The sequence below is a fragment of the Theropithecus gelada genome, chromosome 14, assembly GCF_003255815.1.
Source record: "Theropithecus gelada isolate Dixy chromosome 14, Tgel_1.0, whole genome shotgun sequence".
NCBI lineage: Eukaryota > Metazoa > Chordata > Mammalia > Primates > Cercopithecidae > Theropithecus > Theropithecus gelada.
Window position 1 is genome coordinate 64,894,873 of NC_037682.1, and position 26,527 is coordinate 64,921,399.

Consider the following 26,527-nt stretch of genomic DNA (forward strand, 5'->3'; position numbering starts at 1 on the left):
TCACATCTCAAGACAACTCAGGAAAATGTGATTAATGGCTGGGTGCAGTGCCTCAAGCCTGTAATTCCAGCACCTGGAGAGGCTGAGGCAGGCAGATCACTTGAGGCCAGGAGTTTGCCACCAGCCTGGCCAACATGGTAAAACCCCATCTCTACTAAAAATACAAAAATTAGCAGGGCATGGTGGTGCACACCTGTAATCCCAGCTACTCAGGAGGCTGAGGCACAAGACTTGCTTGAGCCCGGGAGGCAGACGTTGCAGTGGGCCAAGACTGCACCACTGCACTCCAGCCTGGGCGACAGCGAGACTGTCTCAAAACAAAGAAAAGAAAATGTGATTAAGTTCATAACCTAAAAATAATTTATATAGTAACTAATAACAAGAAGAATAGTGTTTTAATAAATGTTTATATACAGTTGTTATTGGTAGTAGAAAGGGAGAATATTTCTGGGTAACAGAAATAAAAGCAGGGAAAAAGACTGCTTTTAGTCCAGTTGAGGTGTTGATAAGAACTGAAATACAACTACAACTGAGGTGCCCAAGGGTTAGAAAACCAAGGATGAAAGGATAAATGGCCAGAGATAAGTAGAGAGATAATTTGGTGCCAGCTTTCTTCATGGTTTTGAATATCATAAAAAGAAATTTAAATTTATCCCATTGGCAAGGAGAAACAATGGAAGATTTTCACACAGGGAAGTGACAGTAGGTCTATTTTACAAAGACAAAGATACAGTTTGTGTCATTATAGCAGATGGAATTGTGAAAGAGAGAGATCACATGCAAACAAGCAGCTACTTAACATTCCAGATATGAGGAGATCTACAAAGAAGGTAAAATTAGAGGCAGTTTTTTGTTTCCCAAGTTGAAAAATTAATAAAAATATATTATTATTACCAGTTCATAGACAAGATTTAAAGGCAGGAATATAAATAAGCTTACTTAAAAGAGTCATTAGAGAGTTGAGAGACTTTTGAGACACATTTACATAGAAAGGAATGAAAACCTGTCCTCATATTAAAAAAAAAAAAAGTCCAAGAGAAAGTAGTGCTACAAAAGTCTAATGCAAATTGAGGCTGTTTAATGACATTAAATGCTGCATGTATCATCAGATAGGCAAACAATTTAAAAGACTGATTACACGCACTGTTGGTAAAAAATAAAAACAAAGGGACAGTTTAAAATCATACTACAGGCTGGGTGTGGTGGCTTATGCCTGTAATCCCAGCAGTCTGGGAGGCTGAAGTGGGCTGATCACTTGAGGTCAGGAGCTCGAGATCAGCCTGGCCAATACAGCAAAACTCCATCTCTACTAAAAAGACAAAAATTATCCCGGTGTGGTGATGTGCACCTGTAATCCCAGTTGCTCGGGAGGCTGAGGCATGAGAATCACTTGAACCCGGCAGGTGGGTGGAGGTTGCAGTGAACCAAGATCATGCCACCACACTCCAGCCTGGGTGATGGAGTGAAAACTATCTCAAAAAACAAAGTCATACTAGAAAAAATTAAATATATTTATACAGTTTATGGAGAACAACTTCCAATATTAATATTTTAGGGCCAGTCTAGTAGTGATGAATTCCCTAACCTTTTGCTTGTCTGGGAAAGAATTTACTTCTCCTTCATTTATAAAGGATAATTTTGCTGAACACAGTATCCTTGGTTGGCAGGTTTTTTTTTTTTTTTTTTTTTTTTTTCAGCACTTTGAATATATCACCCCATTCTCTCTTGGCCTGTAAAGGTTTCTGCTGAGAAATCTGCTATTAGTCTTACAGCAGTTCCTTGACAGGTGACTGCATGCTTTTTTCTTGCTGTTTTTTGAATTCTCTCTTTGTCTTTGATGTTACATAGTTTGACTATAATGTACCATGGATAATGCCTTTTTGCATTTCATTTGCTTGGGGGGTCTCAGAGCCTCCAGTATCTGGATGTCTAAATCTCTTGTCAGACTTGGTAAGTTTTTGTCTATTATTTCATCAAATAGATTTTCTAACCCTTCCCTTCCCTCTTTACCATCTGGGAAACCAATAATGTGTGTATTTGGTCACTTTATGTTGTCCCATATAACACAAAGGCTTTGTTAATTCTTTCTTATTTTTCTTCTTTTTGTCTGCTTGAGTTATTTCATAGGACCTATCTTCAAGTTTTGAGATCCTCTCTTTTGCTTGATCTAGTCTACTGCTGAAGCTTTCAAATGTATTTTGTATTTCATTCAATGAATTCTTCCACTATAGAATTTCTGTTTGGTTCTTTTTCATATCCATCTCTTTGGTAAATTTCTCATTCATATCCTGAATTGTTTTTCTGATTTCTCTGTACTGTTTTTCAGAATTTTCTTATATCTCATTGAGTTTCTTTAATATCAAAATTTTGAATTCTTTTTCCAGGATTTTGTAAATTTGTTTTTGATTGGGATCTGTTACTAGAGAATTATTTCATTCCTTTGGAGTTATATTTCCTTGCTTTTTCATGTTTCCTATATTGATAACTGCACATCTGATGTAATAGTCACTTCTTCCAATTTTTTAAATTTACTTATGTAGGGAAAGTTTTCCTGAAGATAGATCTATGGTGTTGCTTGGATAGGGCCCTTTGGCCTTGATTCTGGGTGCTTACAGTGGTACAGTATCTGTATGATTTCTCTGGCTATAAATAGTGTCAGTGGTGTTTGTAATTTCTTCGGTGGTTTCAGGTGCAGTTATTAGTGAGGCCTGTGGTAAAGTTTTGCTGAGGGTTGGGACACCAGGTAGGCCAGTCTTTGAGCCCCAGTAGAGACAGCGGTGAGTTGGCACCAACAGTCCAGGTGGGCCAATTCTTGGCCTCCAGGTGGCTTACTCAGATGCTGGTAGTTGCAGCAGTGAGCTGGGTGGGAAGGCGGATTCTTGGGCCTCTGGGCAGCTGGCATAAAACAGGCAGTGGCAGTGGTGGGATCACCTTCTGGGTCTTGAGCAGTGTATGCTGGTGTTGGTGGTGGCTGTGATGGAGTGGGCGGCTCAGTCTCCAAGCCTGCAGGTGGTATGTGCAAGTAGGTGTCAGCTGTGATTGCAGTGGCAGGGGTGGGTAGAACCAACCTCAGGCCCCCTGGAGTATTCAGGTGCCAATGGTGGTAGAATGTGCTGGGCAATCTCCTGGACCCTAGTCTGTGTGCTCTGGCATGGAGTAGGGATAAGAAGCCAGGCTGGGCTTGTCCTCAGGCTCTTAACAGTGTGTGCAGGTGCCAGCCATGGTAGGCAGGGGCAGGCTGATCCCTAGGCCATTGGCAGAATTGTCAGCTACCTTGAAGCCCCTCCCTCCAATATCAACATTTTAAATGTATAAACCCTTTGATCCAGCATTACCCCCTCTAAGAATTTACCCTACAGATAAACTTTCAGTGTACAAAAATATACTTATGTTCATACAGAACTTATTCACTGCAGCATTATTTGAAATACTAATAAACTAAATAACTACAAATAGGGACGTGGATAACAAAAGTATAGTTCATCAATACTATGGCACTAAAGCAGGCATTAAAAAGAATGAGGGACCAGAACATACTGACATGAAGGGATTTCTAAAATAGACTCCTTAGTGTGTGTGGGGGGAGCAGGGGTGTTACACAGTGCATGCATATAATAATTGCAGTTCTGTTAGAAATAACAAAACTATATAAGTCCATGTGTGAATCACACAGAAAAAATGTAAAAGAAAAGACCACACACTTGTAATAGCAATTATCCTAGGGGAGTAGAAATGTGAATGGAAGGTGCTTGGGAAATGATATTCTTTATACTCTTGTACTGTTTATCTACTTGATAAAAAACATGTATTACTTGGAAAAGAATTTTAAAACTACCAATGCAAATATAAATACAAAAAAGTTAAATGGAAAATTTTAAATGACAAAACTAAAATAAGCTCCAAATAAACAAAAACATTGGCAATTGTAGTTCTCAGCCTCAATCCTGATCTTTCTATTGTCTTCTTCCATAATAGCACCACCATTCTCTCAGTTGCCTAAATGAAAACACCTGGGAGTCATTGTATAATTCTTCATCTCTCTCCTCCTGCTTCATTCATTTAGTCAGTAAATATTTATCAAGTGCCTTCTATGTTGCAAGAGCTATTTTAAATATGAAGAAAACTGTTTATATATGTAGATTGTCTCAGAACAAATTTGACAAACACAAAAAACAAAACTGCCAAATCACTTGCAAGTCCTCTGGCTTCAGTCTTCTAAACACCTCTGAAATCTTCCCTACAACTTGATTTCTGCTACAATTTCCTTGGTTCAAATATGAGACGATGAGGAATTAAATTCCTGCCATTCTATTCTTTCTGAATTCTTCCTCACAACCCTCTGATCCACCTTTATACTATCACTAAAGTAAAGATGATAATGTAATTCCTCTCATGGAAACACTTCAACACCTCCATTACGTTCTGAATAAAAAAGCCAACTCTATACTGTGATATGTAAAGCCCTTTTATGATGCCTACCTATGATGTATCCTTCATCTCCACCACTCCAGTTAACCTCTAACGCACATACTTCACAGCAACCCTACTGAACTGTTACCTAACAGTCACATTTTCTCAGGCTCCATGCCTTGAAGGGGTTATTTTCACTTAGAATTCCTTTTACCAAACCTTCTGCCTGGAAAACTCCTGCACATTTTTTAAGACCTGGCTCTACAAGCCTAGGTTTTCTTCTATGGCTCCAATGTCCCTCTCCTATTACCCAATTCTGCAACTGTTTATACTGGCTATCTCCTGTATGCTTACGAAGGATAGACAGCATATCTTCTAGTCTCTCTAATCCTAAGGTCTACTTTAACTGCTGACATGTAGTAGGTATTTCATATGTAGCCTATGAAAATGAAAGAAAGAATGAATGTGTCTTTAAATAGCTATCTGACCTTGAGTAAGAAATATAACCTGAGACCTGGTCTCCTAGTGTATAAAATGAGAATAATTATATAATTATATCTACCTCACAGAGCTGTTCTGATAATCATAGGAGATGAGTTCCTAGCACAGTGCCTGTCACATAGTAAATATTTGGTATATGTTGGCTTGCAATACTTCTTTAAATTAGAGTTTATAAGCTAGCCTAGGAGCATAGATTTTTTTTTTTTTGAGACGGAGTCTCGCTCTGTCGACCGGGCTGGAGTGCAGTGGCCGGATCTCAGCTCACTGCAAGCTCCGCCTCCCGGGTTTACGCCATTCTCCTGCCTCAGCCTCCCGAGTAGCTGGGACTACAGGCGCCCGCTTTAATCCTTATTTCTTTGGTAACCTGAATTCTGACTTTTAAACGAACTTGGAATATAACTCCTGGCCTCAAGCAATCCTCCCATTTCAGCCTCCCAAAGCACTGGGATTGCAGGCATGAGCCACCATGCCCAGCCTAGCTATCTATAAGTTGGATCCTTCTTTACTGCAAGCAATCTTCTTCTTAGGCTAATTTCCTTATACCAGCAACACTGAACAGCCCATGCTCACTGTCACCCCAAGGTTTTGTTCTACTTGTCTCTCTTGCCTAGAATTTCATCTCTCCTCTCTTCCTCCTTAGCTGAATTTTGCAGATACAGAAAATCCTTAAGAAAATTTGTGTTTGTTTTTTGTTTGTTTGTTTGTTTTGTTTTGGTTTTTTTTTTTGAGAGACAGAGTCTCACTCTGTCACCCAGGCTGGAGGGGAGTAGTGCATTCATAGCTCACTGCAGCCTTGAACTCCTGGGCTCAAGCAATCCTCCTGCCTTAGCCTCCTGAGTAGCTGGGACTACAGGCACATACCACCACACCCAGCTAATGTTTGTATTTTTTTGTAGAGATGGAGTCTCATTATACTGCACAGGCTAGTCTTGAACTACTAGCCTCAAGTGATTCTTCCACTTCGGCCTCCCAAAGTGCTAGGATTACAGGCATGAAGAAAATCTATTAATATTTTTATTTCCTGTTTTGCTTTAATATTGCAATCATACTGTTCTATTATTTATAGCCCTCACGGCACCTTCCATGATTATTGGTAGGCCACTGTGAAGAACTATTAGGATTTCTTATCATACATCCTTCAGTTTTCTAGCTCCATTGCCACATTCTTAAGAAATTATCTGATGTCAATCATCACTGACAATTCAACAGCTCGATTTCGTATTCAGACTCTAAATCATACACTTCAATACTAAGTTCTTAACTACCCTGGATTCTCTGCTATTGTTTCAATGGTATTTGATCATAATCATAACCAGACTGCAAGCTTCTGGGTCCTTCAACACAAAGGACAACTCCTGAGCATAAAAGACAGTAAATACTTCCAAACTGACCTCAAAAAAGAAATCAAAATCTTTTTTTTTTTTTTTTTTTTTGAGCCAGAGTCTCACTCTGTCGCCCAGGCTGGAGTGCAGTGGCGCAATCTCGGCTCACTGCAACCTCTGCCTCCTGGGTTTAAGCAATCATCCTGCCTCAGTCTCCCGAGTAGCTGGGATTACAGGCGCTCGCCACCACACCTGGCTAGTTTTTCTACTTTTAGTCAAGACAGGGTTTCTCCATGATGGCCAGGCGGGTCTCAAACTCCTGATCTCAGGTGATCCGCCTGCGTTGGCCTCCCAAAGTGCTGGGATTACAGGCGTGAGCCACTGCGCCTGGCCAAAAGAAACCAAATTCTAAACAAACTTATACTTTTAAGATATCGGTAGGTCACTAAGGACACAATCTGTATTCCATTCTCATCCACCTTCATTACACTTTGTATTCGTATGTGGTATATTAACTGACCACATCTAAATCTTTTGTTTATATTCAAATATACAAACACACATATATATTTCTAAATTAAGTATTGTGCTAAAAAGAAGCTCTTTTCCTTACATTACTTAGAAAGTTTCCCCCTAGTCTCACAAAAACCCCATCTTTCCGTATTTAGAATTTATTTCAGAAGTATCAATGAAGATGGCAGAACATACACAATCTTGTTTCATCACCATCACAATAATGTGTTCCATTATAGGTCACTCAGCAATTTGTGTTCCATTGTCACCTGCCTTCTTTAAGTTTCAATTGGGGGTATAATTAATTATATAAAATATAATCTTGGCTTATATATAAAGACATGAAAATGATCTATTTTATATAGATTACAATCTATTTCATATAGATTGTTTAATGTTATAAAACATTAAAATTTTGATAATTTTGAAATTATACCCAAAAACACAGCAGACAGAGGAAAGAAGTGATTCTTTTAAAAACTAAAGTGTTACATTATCTATATGTGACACAGCTTTAAGTAAAACCATTTCTAAAGAAAATAGGCAAAAACTACTAAGTTACCTGTAATCATTCCGATCATCAGCTTTTACTCCAGGCCAATCTCTCTTCAGGTATTGACTAGCCAACTTCTGGATACCCTGTTAAAAAATACGTATTTTTTCTAAAATAAGTATTATGCCGTAAAGGAAGCTCTTTTCCTTAAAATACATGACTTAGAAAATCTCATTTTTCCAAATGTAAATTTAATTCAGGAGTGAAAAAAAAACAATGACAGGCTGCACGTGGTGGCTCATGCCTATAATTCCAGCACTTTGGGAGGCCAAGGCAGACAGATTACTTGAGGTCAGGAGTTTGAGACCAGCTTGGCCAACATGGTGAATATCTATCTCTAACAAAAATACAAAAATTAGCTGGGTGTGGTAGCATGCGCCTGTAGTCCCAGCTACTTGGGGGGCTGAGGCAGGAGAAACACTTGAATCTAGGGGCGGAGGCTGCAGTGAGCCAAGAATGGGCCGCAGCACTCCAGCCTGGGTGATAGAGCGAGGCTCTGTCTCCAAAAAGAAAACCCAATTAACAAACCAACCAACCAACCAAACAAACAAACAAAAAAACCAATGATAAATGGTAGAACACTACAACCTTCTTTCATTATTGTCCAGTCCTCTCTTGTCTCCACTTTTAGGAAAAGGGTGAGTATAAGGATGAGACAGTTGAAACTTCATTGATATGCCTTTCACTTTTAACTATCTGACTAGCCATAAAAACAAACCACCTCTGGCATGTCACAGGGAACACAGCTGTCCATCTCCACAGAACTCTGATCACATAGCTTTCTAAATCTCAGCAGCCAAACTCTCATATACCAGGAAAGAGAAAAACAAATTCCATTTGAAGTAGACAGATATATACTGGTATGTAAAATTAATAAACAAATTTTGGTGCTGTTCCATACTATTAATTCTCAAGACAGATTTTAAGGGTCTTTTCTTTTTAAACGATACCATGACACAAGTCACTTCAAACAACAAAAACAAAACTGTTTTACAAAGAAATTTGCCCACTTGTTATTATCTACACAACACAAATCTGGATAAAACAGAATGTTTATCTATAATAGGTGTCAGGGAGAGGTACAGGGATTTGAAATGAGAAGACCATTTTGTTAAGAACTGATTTTAAACTGCTCATTCCAATTATACAATGTATTATGTTTGGTTTTTTGCTTGTTTGTTTTTGTTTGTTTGAGACAGGCCTCATTCCAATGCCCAGGCTAGAGTGCAGTGGCGCGATCATGGCTCAATGCAGCCTCAACTTCCTGGGCTCAAACAATCCTTCTACCTCAGCCTCCCAAGTAGCTGGGACTACAGGCATGTGCCACTGAGCCCGGCTAATTTTTTGTATTTGTAGTAGAGACAGTGTTTCGCCATGTTGCCCATGGCTCAACTCCTGGACTCAAGCAAGCCACCTGCCTTGTCCTCCCAAAGTGCTGGGATTACAAGTGTGAGTCACCAAACCTGGCCAATGCATTACTTTTGGATAGGAATATATGTGGTCCCCTAACACTGTAACAGGGCCTAATGTAATGGTTATAGAAATCATTAACATTGAGATACTTATTTCTATACACGTAACTAAAAAGAACACAATGCTGAAATGAAGAACAATCACATTTATTAATCAACTGCCTGCTCTAGGCAAAAATTACTCAAGTAAAATCAACACTACACTCTACATGGTACCTTTCCATTAAGGTCTGTTGTCAAATTAGCTTGAATCTCAAGTTCCTCCTGAACTTGGCAACAATTTGGTTTCACTATTTCTAAGTATTGTGTATTCTGAGAACTTGTATACAACTACATATCCGTAATAGTTCCACTTAACATATCTTGTACTTTGGGAACTCCAAATACTATGTCTTCCTTGAATATGTATGGTAGTTTTTCACCTCTGCACCTTGTTCATACTGCTCCCATTGCATGAAAATATCTTCTAACCACTCCTATTCCTACTTGCTAAATTCTTACCCCTCCCTTTGAATTTGATACTTAAATTTCCTAACATAAACAATCACAAGTATATATAGGAAAATGTGAAAAGTGTCATTGCCTAAGTACTTATTTTCATTTCATTAAAGTATAATAGCTTATTCTTTCTACATTTATTAGCTATAATTCTATAAACAATTATCCCTCATGAACTATTTGGTTATACTGAGATAAAGTTCTTGGAGGAAAGACAGGATAAATATTTGATTGTCCAATATTTGGGTCCAAAGATGAACAACGAATTTTTAAAGTAACATTATAAACTCATGTATTTTAAATAATAGAGGCATTCCAATTAATTACAGTTGCTTTCTTCTGATGCTCAAATTGTCACATCTGTGGTCTGTCAGAGCCCCTCCAAGTTGGCTCCCATATCACGAACCCAAATAGACTTTGAATGCTTCTTTGTTGTTGTTGTTGCTGTTATTGTTGTTTTACAGTTCCTGGCCCAGACTTGCAATAAGCTAGTTCTCCAAGGAATTCTGATTGCTTTCAGAAAGAAACCAGAGACCACAATCTAGGCAAGTTCTCATTCTTTGGGTCTTACTATTTGCATCTTTCTCTAAAAGACCTTTTCTAATCACTGTATGCAAAGTATCTTCGCCTCTGGCCCTCTCACATAACTATATTTATGCATAATCCTTATACATTGTTACTGTCTGGTTTAAATATTTGTCTGTTTACTCACTATAAACTCCATCAGGTACAGATCTTGTCTTTTTTTTTTAAATCATTATATCCCCAGACTATAGCAGATCACCTAGAATTTAGTTGATACCAATAAGATCTACTGATTGCATGGATAAATGCCACCTTCAGTTTCTAATGCATAGTGCCCATCTCCATTTATGTTTTTGCCACTCTGTGTTAGAAGTGTTTGAATAAAAACTTCTCTGGTTCCTAATGTTCATGTACTCAAATTTTTAAAACACTGTTTATCAGATTCCTGAGATTATGACCAGGTGGCTTTAATATAATAAATTCCTTGGTAAAATTACAGTCAAATTTGACCATCTTCACTATTTTAAGAGAAATGTGTGTGGGTATTCCAAAGCAGTTTTTAAAAATAATAGAAGTTTATTCCATACCTAGAAAGCACTACACATTAATTTTTATGAGGGTTCAATTAAGTCAAGATCTCAGAATTCAAATGACTCATTATCTGTAGAGAAGAATAACAAGTATAGAACATAATATGCCAGGCAACACATGGGTTACTGCCAAACAAGTGGCAAAATGTGATATAAGTACCCAAATGAGGAAAAGATCATCTGGTATTTTCTCAAATCACATCTAAATGAAATGAGAGTGACTTTTTCAGTTTAATCATTGTTAAAGTGTTTACAGAACACATCACACAGAACATAGAATATGACATGAGCCTCAGTTCATGAGCAGGATTAAGACAGAAGGCAGAATGACAGCACTCTAAATTTATGCAGGAACAAACGAACTTAAGCACTTTCACACGTTTATTTCTCTTAATTCTATGTTAGGCTTTGTTATCACCACAGAGAAATTGGACATTAAAAGCATAAATACTTCAAATCATACAGTTCACAACTAGTTAAATGTGAGCTAGAATCCAAAGTTACTACGTCTTTGTAAAAGAAATCATTTTAGAGTGGACTTTATCTATTTTTTTAAATTAATTCGTTAACTTTGTGATTTATAAATTACAATAGCGATTTCTAGAGCTCTAAACCACAAAACTGAACTGTATTAAACTGAATGAGCCCTTCAGAGATGAGATGAGGGATTCATGAAATAGACAGTGAGATCTCTAGATGAAAGACTTTATTCAAGTTAGTTCGCAGAGGCAGGAATCATGACTTCTGCGTACTCCATGCAGCTGTTCAAGATCTAATCTGCATGGATGCTCAGACATACTCTGGCACTATTATAGTACAGGTCCTAAATAATACTGCATGTTTCTGAAAGCATTATATGTTTAAATTAACTGGTTTCCTCTATACATTATATTTAAAGCTACATTTGATGAATAAAAGGTTTACTTACATAGAAAACAAAATCCACTCTAATTAATTTGCTAAGGTAAATAAACCTAGGTCTTACAATTTTTTAAAGGGTTTTTAAAAAATTTTTTTCAAATCATTTCCCAAGCCCGCAGCACTACTATCTAAAATTGGTCCACTAAACATAATATTTATTTATATTTACCTGAGCATCACTGATGCATAATGCTGAGTTGATTTGCAATTCAGTTCACTCTAGAGCAGTGGCTTCCATAAAGATGTACTATCAATATGCTCTTTGAAACATGCAATAACATCCGATTCCAACTTTTTAAAAAGCCATCAGTGTCTGATGTTAGGCTTGCTTTGTTTTACCTCTCAATAACACTTGCTGTATTGCTTTAACAAGTGAAGAAACACAAAGAGAGCCACTGTTGAGTAGACATTAGGAAATGAACTGATGGCTTAACCTTTGGCCAATTTATCACAGCAAGCTGAGTAGAAGGGTGCTCTATGGCTCTGGCACAGGTAATTCTGTATTCATTTCATCCCTCAGCATATAGAGAAACTAACATTTAAATTTTACTAAGGGTTTGCCATTAGATGGCTCTTTAAAAATTTTGGAAGCCATATTCTTTATATACTATACCACTTTGTCATGAAATTCCCGGCATTATGCAAATGATCTTCTAACAATGAACAAGTTCACTGCATAAGTTGGATATTTCTTAAACTAATGCAAATTATGCAATTATTACCTTTACTATATTCTCAAATCACTTTAAAAGTAATACAGAACTTCACTCCCATCCTAAAGGAAAGTTTTAAAATATTCTTCATTGTTCTGTGTGGTATATGATTATGTAAGATTTAAAAAAACAGGATATTATTTTAAATTACATAAATTGTCTTTATTTACTTTTCCATTAATTTCATGATGAAATATTAATCTCATATAATAATACCTTATACATATTAAACACTAAAGGTATCTTTTAGCCTTTTCCCATTTATAAAAATAAAGATTAATTTTATTTAAATTAAGTATATATAAGAAATAAGATCTATTGACATTTTATTTACATTGAGACAGAGCCTTGCTCTGCCACCCAGGCTGGAAGGCAGCGGCATCATCATAGCTCACTGAAGTCTTGAACTCCTGGGCTCAAGTGATCCTCCTGCCTCTCAGCCTCCAGAGTAGCTGGGACTGCAGGTTCATGCCACTGTGCCCAGCTAAGTTTAAAAATTTTTTCTAGAGATGGGATCTCACTGTGTTGCCCAGGTTGGTCTGAACTCCTGGCCTCAAGTAATGCTCCCACCTTTGCCTCCCGAAGTGCTGGGATTAAAGGTGTAGGCCACCATGTCTGGCCTATCTACTGACATTACAAATGACCTATCCTATTTGATTTAAAGACCAAACACAGAATAAAACAAACAAACAAACAAACAGACACACGTATGTTCACTGCAGCACCATGAGCAATAGCAAAGACATGGAATCAACCTAAATGGCCATCAATGGTAAAGTGGATAAAGAAAATATGGTACATATACACCATGAAATACTATGCAGCCATAAAAAAGAATGAGATCACATCCTTTGTGAGGGCATGGATGGAGCTAGAGGCTATTAACCTTGGCAAACTAATGCAGGAACAGAAAACTAAATAATGTATGTTCTCACTTATAAATGGGAGCTAAACAATGAGAACACATGAACACACAGAGGAGAAAAACAGACACTGGAGCCTTTTGGAGGATGGAGGCTAGGAGGAAGGAGAGGGTCAGGAAAAACAATTAATGGGTACTAGGCTTAATACCTGGGTGACAAAATATTCTGTACAACAAACCCCCGTGACATGAGTTTACCTATGTAACAAATCTGCACATGGTACCCCTGAACTTAAAATAAAACTTAAAAAAAAATGCTCATTCATCACAGAATTCTAAAAAAATGAGATGCAGAAGAAAACTTCCTTAACCTAGTAACGGATATATACAAAAAACTGGCTGGGCGCAGTGGCTCACACCTGTAATCCCAACACTTTGGGAGGTGGAGTCATGAGGACCACTTGAGTCCAGGCAGCACAAAGAGAACCCCTGTCTCTGTAAATAATAAAAAAAATTTCCCAGGCCTGGTGGTGCATACCTGTGGTCCTAGCTACTTTTGTATACGGCAGGAGAGGGAGAGGAGGATGAGATGGGAGGATCACTTGAGCCCAGGATGTTAAGGCTGCAGTGAGCCATGATTGCACCACTGCACTCCAGTCTGGGCAACAGAGTGAGACTGTGTCTTAACAAAGAAAAAAAGCAAAAAATAAAAACCAAAACTAAACAACACACAAAAAACTAAAGTTAACAACATACTTTTAATGGCAAGCGAATGCTTTTCCCTTAAGACAGAGATAAGGCAAAGATGTTCTCTATTACAGTTCTTTTCAACATTGTACTGGAAACTCTACCTAGTACAATAAGGCAAGAAAAAGAAATAAAAGGCATACAGATGGGAAAGGAAGAAATAAAGCTATCTTTATTCACAGATGACATGATTGTCTATGTAAGAAACCTGAAGAATCTATAAAAAACCTCATGAAACTAATAACTGAGTTTAGCAAAGTTGCACGATACAACGTCAACATTCCAAAGTTAACTGCTCTCCTACATACATGCAATGGACAACTGGAATTTGAAATTTTTTTAAAATGAAGTACACTTAGGTATAAATCCAACAAAATATTTGCAGGATCTGTATGTGGAAAAGTCCGTAATACTAATGAAAGAAAGAAAAGAATAAAAGAATCTAAATGGATGGAGAGAGATTCCATGTTAATGACTTGGGACTTCATATTGTTAAGATCTCATTTGTTCCCAATATGATCTATACATTCAAGGCAATCTCAATCAATAGTCCAGAAAGCTAAAGGTACTAGAATAGCCAAAATTCAGAAAAATAAGGAAAAAATCAGAACACTCTCATTACCTGACTTCAAGGTATACCTTGAAGTTTGCAGGAATCAAGATAGCATGATGTTGGCAAAAGAATGGACAGATAGATCAGTGGAACAAAAGACAGATCCCAGAAATAGAACCATACAAATATAGTAAACTGATTTTTCACAAAGGGGCAATGACAGTTCAATGGAGACACAATAGTCTCAATCAACAAGTGATGCTAGAACAATTGAATGACCATAAACAACAACAACAACAAAAACCCTTGACACACACCTCACAAGTTACACAAAAATTAACTCAAATGATTCATAGACCTCAATATAAAGCATACAACTATGAAACATTTAGAAGAACAGCGAAGAAAATCTCCTTGACCTTTGGTAAAAAGTTTTAACATAAAACACCAGAACCAAGACACATGAAAGAAAAATGATAAAATGGACCTTATCAGAATTAAACTCTTTCTTCTGGGAAAGATACTACAAAGAGAATAAAAAGACAAGCTGCAGACTAGGAAAAAATATTTGCAAATCATATATCTGATAAAGGAAGTCCAAATATATAAAGAATTCCTAAAATTCAACAGTAAGAAAAAAATCAACACATTTTTAAAATGGGCAAAGGATCTGAAAAGATACTTCATCAAAGAAGATATAAGAATAGCAAACAAGCATATGAAAAGAAGTTCAGCATCTACTTGTCATTATGGAAATGCAAACTAAAAATAATGTGGTACCACTACACACCTATTAGAAAGCTAAATCCAAAAAATTAACAGCAAGAAACGCTAATGAGGCGGCAGAGTTACAGAGTACTCCTTCAACATTGGTGGGAATGCAAAATAGTACGGCCACTTTGAAAGACAGTTTTGAAATTTCCTACGAACAGAGACTTCCACAACCATGTTCTAGGTATTGGGCCAACTGATTTGAAAACTCAGGTTCACACAAAACCCTGAGCACAAATGCTTCTAGCAGCTTTATTGATAAATTGGCAACAAAGATGTCCTTCAGTAGGTGAATGGATAAACAAACTGTGGTACATAATTATAAAGGAATAGTATTTAGTAATTAAAAGAAACAAACTATTAATTCACATAACTTGAATGAATCTTAAAATGCATTTTGTTAAGTCAAAGAAGCCAAATTAAAAAGGTTACACACTGTATTATTCCATTCATATGACATTCTGGGAAAGACCAACTGATAGAGAAAACAGATCAGTGATTTTGAGGGGTTTGGGGAGAAGGAAGTGTTTGCTAGTGGAAGAATTTTAAGGGTGGTGAACTAATATACATAGCACTGTAGTAGTGGATCTGCAACACTATATATTTGTCAAAACCCACAGAACTTTGACAATACTCACAGACCTTTGACAAGAGACAAAGAATGACTCTCAATATATGTAAATTTAAAAAAATCTACCAGTGGTTTGGGGGAACCCAGGATAGAATGCAGACTGTGACAAACAAATCCAATTGTATTACAAAATGTAAGACATAACCTCATAAATGGGTATGGGGAATGAAGGGGCAAATTTTATAATTCTGCAAAATAGTGGGTTTATAAATGGGTCCAAGAAACTTTGTATAAAGTATTTTAGCTAAAAACTGTACGACTAAAGACAAAAAAAAAAAAAAAAAAACCTGTATATAAACATTGTACACTAGTTGATAAAGTTGTTTCTCACCGGGCACAGGTAAAAAATTCTGAAAAGTGGTAAATATTACTAGGATTAAACAAATACGTAAACAGATGATAGAAGGTAGAAGCCAAATTGCTCAATGTTGGAGTGGGACTTAGAAATCAGAAAGGGAAATGAGAATGAATTACATGAGGGTGAATTAGAGTCAGAGACATCTAGTTCAACATATATTTTGTTGCAACTGCAACAAAATCAAACATTGACAAATGGGATCTAATTACACTTAAGAGCTTCTGCACATCAAAAGAAACTATCAACAGAGTAAACAGACACCCTACAGAATGGGAGAAAATACTGCAAATTATGCATCCCACAAAGGTCTAATATCCAGCATCTATAAGGAAATTAAACGAGTTTACAGGGAAAAAAACAACAACCCCATTAAGCAACGAGCAAAGGACATGAACAGACCCTTTTCAAAACAGACATACGTGCAGCCAACAATCAAATGAAAGAAAGCTCAACATCACTGATCATTAGAAAAATGCAAATCAAAATCACAATGAGATACCATCTAATACCAGTCCAAATGGTTATTATTAAAAAGTCAAAAAATAACAGAAGTTGGCAAGGTTGTGGAGAAAAAACGCTTATACACTGTTTCTGGAAGTGTAAATTAGCTCAGCCATTGTGGAAGACTGTCACGATTCCTCAAAGAACTAAAGACAGAAATAGCATTCAACCCATCAATTCCATTACTGGGTACATACCCAGAGGAATATAAATCATTCTATTATAAAGATACATGCACACATATGTTCATTGCAGCACTATTCACAGTAGAAAAGACACAGAATCAACCTAACTGCCCATCAGTGATGGACTGGATAAAGAAAATGTGGCACATATATACCATGGAATACTATGCAGCTACAAAAAAAAGAATGAGGTAATGTCTTCTGCAGGAATATGGATGGAGCTGGAGGCCATTATCCTTCGTAAACTAATGCAGGAAAAGAAAACCAAATACCACATATTCTCACTTATAAGTGGAAGCTAAATGATGAGACCACATGGACACATAGAGGGGAACAACAGGCACTGAGGCCTTTTGGAGGGTGGAGGGTGGCAGGAGGAAGAGAATCAGAAAAAATAACTAATGGGTACTAGGCTTAATATCTTGGTGATAAAACAATCTGTACCACAACCCCCCATGACACAAGTTTACCTATGTAACAAACCTGCACTTGTACCCCTGAACTTAAAATAAAAGCTTAAAAATAAAACAAATAGAATTTTAAAATTTTTTTAAATCTCCTTGGAATTAGTTTGTAGAATTATAATCTGTATACTTGTGACAAAGCTATATCTCTAAATTGGTATATCCTTATGACTAAGAATTTTTTAAAGCTACATATTATTTCACACAAAAACCAAATCTTAATGTGTTATGCTAAATGATGTACCAACTGAGTAACATCCTTCTGCTATCCCGTAACCATCCACATATACCAGTAGGTATGTGTGGTATATATACCTACTGATATGCTCCATGTTTCGACTAAAAAACACAGATGATCCATGTTTTGACGAAAGAATTATAGAGATTTATTTTATGTATGTATGTATGTGTGTACGTATTTTGACATAGAGTCTCACTCTGTTCCCAGGCTCAATGGATCCTCCCATTTCAGACTCTAGAGCAGTTGGGACTACAGGTGTGTGCCACCGCACCTAGCTCATTTTTTTATTTTGTTTTTGATAGAGATGAGGTTTTACCATGTTGCCCAGGATGGTTTCAAATTCCTGGGCTCAAGCAGTCCACCTGCCTTGGGCTCCCAAGTGCTGGGGTTACAGGCATAAGCCACTGCACCCAGCCTACACAAATAAATGAAATATTGAGCATGAGGACTATAGTTAATAGTGTACTGTATTCAGGATTTTGCTAAATGCATAATTACAGGTGCTCTTGCCACTGGGGGCAAAATGACTGACCGTGAGACGATGGATGCTAATTTGTTCCACTACAGTGACCATTTTACACCATAGCTTATAACATCATATCATATACCTTAAATATATGCAACAAAATTTATTTTAAAATAAAAGAAACTGAGTACAAAAATAATGTAGAATATATAAAACAGATATACAGTGCTCTAAGAAAGTATAAAGATAGGGGGAGGTGGTTTGTATATCCAAATAGACTTAATTGAGAACTACATATGATTAAAGATCAGAAGGACAAATGAGAGTTAACTGTCTAAGGGAAGTGATATGGTTTGGCTCTGTGTCCCCGGCCAAATCTCATCTTGAATTGTAATCCCCATGTGTCAGGGGAGGGACCTGCTAGGAGGTGATTGGATCATAGCGGCAGATTTTCGCCATGCTGTTCTCATGATAGCAAGTGAGTTCTCACAAGATCCAACGGTTTAAAAGTTTGGCACTTCCTCCTTTGCCTCTCTCTCTTGCTCTCTCTCCTGCCACCATATAAGACATGCCTTGCTTTCCCTCTGCCTTCTACCATGATTTTAAGTTACCTGAAGGCTCCCCAACCATGCAAACCTGTAAATCAATTAAACCTCTTCCTTTATAAATTACCCAGTCTCAGCTAGTTCTTTACAGCAGTGTGAAAATGGACTAATACAGAAAATTGGTACCGAGAGACATGGTGTATTTCTATAAAGATACCTGAAAATGTGGAAGCGAACTTGGAACCTGGTAGCAGGCAGAGGACAGTTTGGAGGGCTCAGAAGAAGACAGGGGGTTGTCGGAAAGTTTGGAACTTCCTGGAGACCTGTTGAATGGTTCTGACCAAAACCATTGATCACTGATAGTGATATGGACAATGAAATCCAGGCTGAGGATGTCTCAGAGGGAGAAGAGGAACTTACTGAGAACTAGAGCAAAGGTCACTCTTGCTACGCTTTAACAGAGAGACTGGCAGCATGTTGCCCCTGCCCTAGAGATCTGTGGAATTTTGAACTTGAGAGAGATGATTTAGGGTATCTGGCAGAAGAAATTTCTAAGCAGCAAAGCATTCAAAATGTAATCTGGCTTTTTCTAAAAGTGTACAGTCATATCCAGTCATAAAGACACGGTCTAAAATTGGAACTTATGTTTAAAAGGGAAGTAGAGTGTAAAAGTTTGAAATTTGCAGCCTGACCATGAGGTAGAAAAGAAAAACCAATTTTCTGAAGAGAAATTCAAGTGGGCTGCAGAAATTTGCATGAGTAAAAAGAAGCCAAATGTTATGTCTCCAGGGCATTTCAGAGATGTTCACCACACTCCCTGCCATTACAGGCCCAGGAGGCCTAGGAAGGAAAAATGGTTTCGTAGCCCAGGACCAGGGCCCTGCTGCTCTGTGCAACCTTGGGACATGAAGCCCTGCACCCCAGCTGCTGCAGCTCCAGCAGTGGCTAAAAGGGGCGAAGGTACAGCTTGAGCTGTTGCTTCACAGGGTGCAAGCTCCGAACCTTGGTGGCTTCCACATGGTATTGTGCCTGTAGTTGTGCAGAAAATAAGAACTGAGGTTTGGAAACCTCTGCCTAGATTTCAGAGAATGTATGGAAACACCTGGATGTCCAGGCAGAAGTCTGCTGCCAGGGCAGAGCCCTCATGGAGAACCTCTTCTAGGGCACTACAGAGGGGAAATGTGGGGTTGGAGCCCCCACACGGAATGCTCACTGGGGCACTGCCTACTGGAGGTGTGAGAAGAGAGGCACCATCCTCTAGATACCAGAAAACCTCATACTGTGTACCTGGCAAAGCCACAGGCACTCAATGGCAGCCTGTGAAAGTAGCTGCAGTGGGTGTACCCGGCACAGCCACAAGGACAGAACTGCTCAAGGCCTTGGGAGCCCACATCTTGCATCAGCATGCCCTGGATGTGAGACATGGAGTTAAAGGAGATTATTTTGGAGCTCTTACTATTTAATGACTGTCCTGTTACATTTCAGACTTGCATGGGGCCTGTAGTCCCATTGTTTTGGCCAATTTCCCCCATTTTGAATGGCAGCATTTACCAAATGTCTGTACCCCCATTGTATATTGTAAGTAACTAACTTGCTTTTGATTTTACAAGCTCATAGGCAGAAGGGACTTCCTTGTCTCAGATGAGACTTTGGACTTGGACTTCCAGGTTAATGTTGGCATAAGACTTTGGGGGACTGTTAAGAAGGCATGATTGTAGGCCGGGCGCGGTGGCTCACACCTGTAATCCCAGCACTTTGGGAGGCTGAGACAGGTGGATCACGAGGTCAGGAGATCGAGACCATCCTGGCTAACACGGTGAAACCCCGTCTCTACTAAAATGTACAAAAAACTAGTCGGGCGAGGTGGCGGGCGCCTGTAGTCCCAGCTACTCGGGAGGCTGAGGCAGGAGAATGGCGTAAACCTGGGAGGCGGAGCTTGCAGGGAGCTGAGATCTGGCCACTGCACTCCAGCCTGGGCGACAGAGCGAGACTCCGCCTCAAATAAAACAAAAACAAACAAACAAACAAACAAACAAAAAAAAAGAAGGCATGATTGTGTTTTGAAATGTGAGAAGGACATGAGATTTGGGAGGGCCAGGGGTGGAATGATATGGTTTGGCTCTGTGTCCCCACCCAATTCTCAACCAGAATTGTAATCCCCATGTGTTAGGGGAGAAACCTTGTGGGAGGAGATTGGATCATGAGGGCAGATTTTTCTCATGCTGTTCTCATGATAGTGAGTGAGTTCGCATAAGATTTGATGGTTTAAAAGTTTAGCGCTTCCTCTTTTGTTCTGTCTCTCCTGCCACCATGTAAGAGATGCCTTGCTTCCCCTTTGCCTTCTGCCATGATTATAAGTTTCCTGAGGTCTCCCAAGCCACGTGAAACTGTGAGCCCATGAAACCTCTTTTCTTTATAAATTACCCAGTTTCAGGTAGTTCTTCATAGCAGTGTGAATACGTACCAACACAGGAAGCATGACATACAGCAATGAGAGTAGTCAAGAGACAAACTATGAAGACCAGAAAGGGCACCATAAATATAACGGTGTACACTAAAAATGATAAAATGCCATTGAAAACTTTTAAATAAGGAGATAAAAATCAACTCGCATTTTTAAAAGATCATTTTCACAGCTATGTAGGAAACAACTTTGGGGGAAAACAAAAGATACGGAAACCACTTATAAGACTATTATAGGAGCAAATTCTGAGAAGAAAGCAGAGCAGAAAGGACCAGGAATCTTGTCTCCCAACCTAGACAACAATCATACTGTGGCAAGATCTGTTTGATGCAATTACTTTAGAATTCTAGAAGCCATTGAGGACTTGCAACTCCCAGAGGAAGATTTGGAGAGTAAATTACAGTTAATTTTGGTCAATTTCAGCTCTTACCTCAGCTGTGGCTACCCATCTTTATCCCCGGCCCATTGGCAGGCAGCCATGCATATGTTCCTGGAACAACTCCTATGCTCCTTACGGGAGCCAGGATGGGCAAATGGGACCCTATCCTGTGCTATGATCACTGACTCCTGCTTATGATTGTGGAGGTGCAGACACAGAGGTAGGAAGCCATTGCAGCACCCTTTCCCTGTTGCTACAAGCCCCTCCCTCTCAGGCTGAAGTGACTTCCAGGGAACTTAAAAGGACAGCATCATTTTTTCCTGTCTTCATTTTCCCACCTTTTGAGAACCACACATTGAAAATTAGGACATTGAAGGGCAACTGCATATTTGAGAGAAATTAGTAAGTCATCACAATATACAGAGAAAGGCACAGGCTCAGAAAATTCCTGAGAAGACCTTCAGTTTACATCTCAGGTTGATCCTCAGCATGGAGACTACTTATGATAATCAAAAACAAAACAAAAACAAATTAGTAAAACCTGAGAAACAAGGAGAATCTGATGTCCAGAGTCACCACATTATTAGATGCAAATTATTAGATTCAAATGGCCAGTTTTTAACAACAACAACAATAAAAATCACAAAGCATACAAAGAAATAGGTAAGAAATATCCAAGGGAATGCCACTAGTTTGAAAATATTTTTGCCTACAGTTATAAAACTGCTACATGATAGCAGTACCCCCACAACCCCACACAACCCATAACCTCATAACTGATTGCTTAGTTCCTCAATATACGTATGTGTGTGTGGGTAATCACAATATCTTGTCCAAAAGTCAAGATACTTGTTGGAAGACGTGCACTTCTGCTAGGTACTAGCACAGATTCTAGAAGTATGTATAAGAGTTCCTGTCTTGTTCTTCAAGAGCTCATGCAATAGAGAGATTACGCTAAATACAAAAAAAAAAGTAGGACTTGAAATTTTCACAACTAAATATACAAAACTTAATTTACCATACATAAATGCACCCAAGTGAGTATATGGTTTTTACATCAACCAGGAAAAGCAATAGGGATGGATTGTATATGTCTCCAGAGCCCTAAACACAGGGTAATATTCAAGAATACTGTTACGGCTTCCTGGGCATTCTATAAGGTCTCTTACCCGATGACCTTAACTTTGTAAAGATGGTGGTGGTCAAGACTTTAAACTATGTAAAAACCTCGTTGGAGTTACAAATCAATCCACAAAACCGACAAAGAAAAATATATTAATAGTACTGACATTTTTAAAAATACTGTATATATTTAACATGTACAACATGAAATTTTGCTATACATATTGATAGTGAAATGGTTACCACAGTCAAGCAAATTTAACATATCCATCATTTCACATTGTTATCCCTTTTTGTGTATGTGTGCCTAGAGCACGTAAAGCCTACTCTTTCAGCAAAAAATCCTGAATACAATATTATTAACTAAGGTCCTCATGGTATACATTAGATCTCCATACTTGTGCATCCTGAATTTCTGCTATTTTTTATTATTTGACCAAAGAAACTGTAGTTTACACATACACACACACATTCACGCACACCTCCAGAAATATCATTCAGCCTTAAAAAAAGGGAGATCCTGCTATTTGTCACAACATAGATGAATCTGGATGGGTTCATCCAGATTATGTTAAGTGAAATAAGCCAGATAGAAAGAAGACTACTACTATTTGATCTGTTATATATGGAATCTCAAAAAACAAAAAAAGTTGAATACATAGAGACAAAGAATAAAGGCCGGGCACGGTGGCTCACATCTGTAATTCCAGCACTTTAGGAGGCTGAGGCGGGTGGATTGCTAGAGCCAAGTTTGAGACCAGCCTGGGCAACATGACAAAACTCTGTGTCTACCAAAAATTATAAAAATTAGCCAGGTGTGGTGGTGTGTGCCTGTAGTCCCAGGTACTCGGAAGCCCGAAGTGGGAAGATCACTTGAGGGCGGGAGGCGGAGGCTGCACTGAGCTGTGACTACTGCACTCCAGCCTGGGTGACAGAACAAGACCCTGTCTCCAAAAAAAAAGAGAGAGAAAGAGGGAGAGAGAGAAAATAAAGCAGTGGTTACCAGGAATGGGGAGGGGGACAGTAATGCCAACATTTGTACTGGGTGTTACACTTACAAAGTATTTGTATATGCATTATGTTGTTTGATCTTCACTTAAACTGAATGTAGTAAGTATCCTATTAGAATCTAACCAACAAAGGACCATACTAACTAACACTGCTTATCCCCAGGAATCCAACCCAACCCTTCTGACTCCAAGGCCAGTCCACACTCCCGTTATTCTATTTCTCACCATTGATATGAACTGATATATTACAGGTAACCAACACAAATCGGGTAAGAGCTGGCACAGCAGACTTTTCGCCTGGAAAAGGCACATGCATTGTATAGCAAGTTTCATTAAGTGCTTTCTATAGGGAAAGCACTGTATTAGATGCTGGGGGAATAATAGTAAACATTATGGGTATTATCAATGCTCTTCTGGTATGTATATTCTGCCAGGGATGAATTTAAGAAATTAATATCCACCAAGAGGAACTATTAACCAAATTAGGGTCATCGATATGCTGCAATGTTACATAATTATTAAAGAGAATGTGCTATATAGTCTCAAATATTTAATAAAAATATAAGCTGCAGAAAAATGAATAGCATGATCCTATTTTAATTTAAAAAACATGTAAGCATATATACTCTAGGATACATATGAACTTGGAAACAGGGTTCAAAAGTAAGAGCTTTTAGTTTTTATTCTTCATACCACTGGATTGTTCAATGTTTCTTATTTTAAGAGATGGGGTCTGGCTCTGTTGCCCAGGCTGGAGTACAACGGCACAATCATAGTTCACCGCAGCCTCAAATACCTGGGCTTAAGCCATCTTCCCACCTCAGCTTCCCAAGAAACTAATATTACAGGTGTGTACTGCCTGGTTAATTTTTTAATTTTTTAAATAGAGACAGGGTCTTGCTTTATCGCCAAGGTTGGTCTCGAATTCCCAGCCTTAAGTGATTCTCCTGACTTGGCATCCCAAAGTGCTAGGATTACAGGTGTGAGCCACCATGTCTGGCCTATTTATACCACTTAATTGCTCAGAATTTTTAAAGCAAATGTTTATTACCACATAACTGAAAAAAAAAAAAAAAAAAAAAAAAAGCACAACAAAGAGGAAAAACCAACAAGTCACCACTTGGTGTAAGTATTACAACAGGAAAGCATATGGGAAGATAAAGCAGAGAGATGGAGTCAGGGAAGGCTTCCCAAAGAAAATGAAAATTGACATCTAAAAAAAAAGAGGTGAGGTGCAAGTGGGAACATAGCCCCTTCAAGAAACTGCATACAAGCTGGTATGAAGCTTGTAAAAGGGAGAATGGCTTAAAGGTGAGGCTGAATAAGTAAGTAAGGGCTATATCACACAAGGATTTATATTTGGACTACCTTAAGACAACAGGAAGTCAAGATTGCAAGTAGTGCAGTGCCATTATCAGATTAAAATGTGATTTAAAAATCATTCTAGCTGCAGTATGGGAAACATGGATTAAGAGTATTTAGACTGGCTGGGCGCGGTGGCTCATGCCTGTAATCCCAGCACTTTGGGAGGCGGAGGCGTGCGGATCATGAGATCAGGAGATTGAGACCATCCCGACTAACACGGTGAAACCCCATCTCCACCAAAAAATAGAAAAATTAGCCGGGCGTGGTGGCGGGTGCCTGTAGTTCCAGCTACTTGGGAGGCTGAGGCAGGAGAATGGCATCAATCTGGGAGGCAGGGAGGTTGCAGTGAGCCGAGATCACGCCACTGCACTCCAGCCTGGGTGACAGAGCGAGACTTCATCTCAAAAAAAAAAAAAGGAAAAAAAAGAGTAGTTAGACTACAGTCAGGGAGACCCATAGGAGGCTACCACTCTAGTCCTGATGATGCGCATAGTATAGAGGCAAAAAGATGTAAATAGGACAAGTTTTAGTGCAAAGAATTTTTATGAATTGAAGAGACAGAAACAGGTAATCTCTAAGGTCTCCACTCACAAACACATTCAGACCCCTCACCTTTTAGATCTACTAGATGTAGCACAGAAATGGAGGAATTACAGGGTGCTATACAAGACATCTTCCACAAGAATATTTCTCCAACATTAAAAGATATGAAGCAACTACAAGCATATCCACACTCCCAACTCAAGATAAAACTATGTTAATTAAATACTCAAACTATGGAATTCTATACAAATTTATATAATTCATGGTTATTGGCAATAGTAAAAAGACCAGGACTTTGGAGTCAACACTTCAGTTTGAGTACTGTACTGCCGTTGCTGTGAATTAGTTATGAGTATCCTTGGATAAGACACCAAGCTAACAAAGTTAGGTAGGTTTTTTCCCACCTTCTAGTTAAAAACTAGTATACTGTATTTACCTATTTGATGACATGACTTGAAGTTTAAACACGATGGTGAACAATGCTTATGACACAGAAACATTAGTTGTTTTAAAGAAATTGTATTTATCATGTAACTATTACAAATAGAAATCATGAAAATATAACAATTTTAATACTGATAGCAAATATATCATCTTTTTTTAAGAGTTGCTTTTTTTTCTTTCTAAAGTTTTTCTTTTTTAAAAATTATTTTTATTATACTTTAAGTTCTGGGATACATGTGCAGAATGTGGACGTTTGTTACATAGGTATACATGTGCCATGGTGGTTTCCTGCACCCATCTACTCATCATCTAGGTTTTAAGTCTGCATGCATTAGGTATTTGTCCTAATGCTCTCCCTCCCCTTTAAGGTTTTTCTTTAACTATATTTACAGATATGTTAAAGCTGAATTTTTAAAAAGCACTTTAAGACCAAGTACTCACATTTACTTCAAAACATGAAGCTAGAAATTCTCATATAGCTTGTCTAATTTGACTTTGGTAGCACACAAACATGCAAACATTCCTCTTCCTGAAAGAAGCAATTGCCAGCTGTCTAACTTAAAACATAAATGATTACACACCAGACACTGTTACTAATGTTAAGATTCGGTACCAGAGGCTGAGCCTCTATTAAGGAGATAGAGATCAAAGTTTCCACTCTTGTGAAAACATCTCAAGTTAGGAACCATATCAATAAAACACAATACTCAGAACTCAGCAAATTTATACTCATAGTAGAGAAAAAGTCAAAGTAAGCTTTAATTCTTGATAATACATCGCCTACATTGCTGAAGTTTTCCAATCTTTTTCAACTTCAATAAACTTATTTGCACAGAATGACTTGCAAATTTTAAACTA

At 38.2% G+C, this 26,527-nt stretch overlaps 1 protein-coding gene across 4 annotated transcripts in view; it reads right to left on the bottom strand.

Moving 5' to 3' along the window:
- FCHSD2 (FCH and double SH3 domains 2) overlaps positions 1–26,527 on the bottom strand; it is a 318,379-nt gene that overhangs the window by 173,872 nt on the left and 117,980 nt on the right. For all 4 annotated transcript variants that reach the window (XM_025355582.1, XM_025355581.1, XM_025355580.1 and 1 more), the window contains one exon: positions 7,309–7,385. Coding sequence is in view for 2 of the 4 variants with exons in the window: in XM_025355581.1 (XP_025211366.1) it covers positions 7,309–7,385 (77 nt within the window). In the remaining 2 variants the exon portion in view is untranslated. The remainder of the gene's footprint in view (positions 1–7,308; positions 7,386–26,527) is intronic.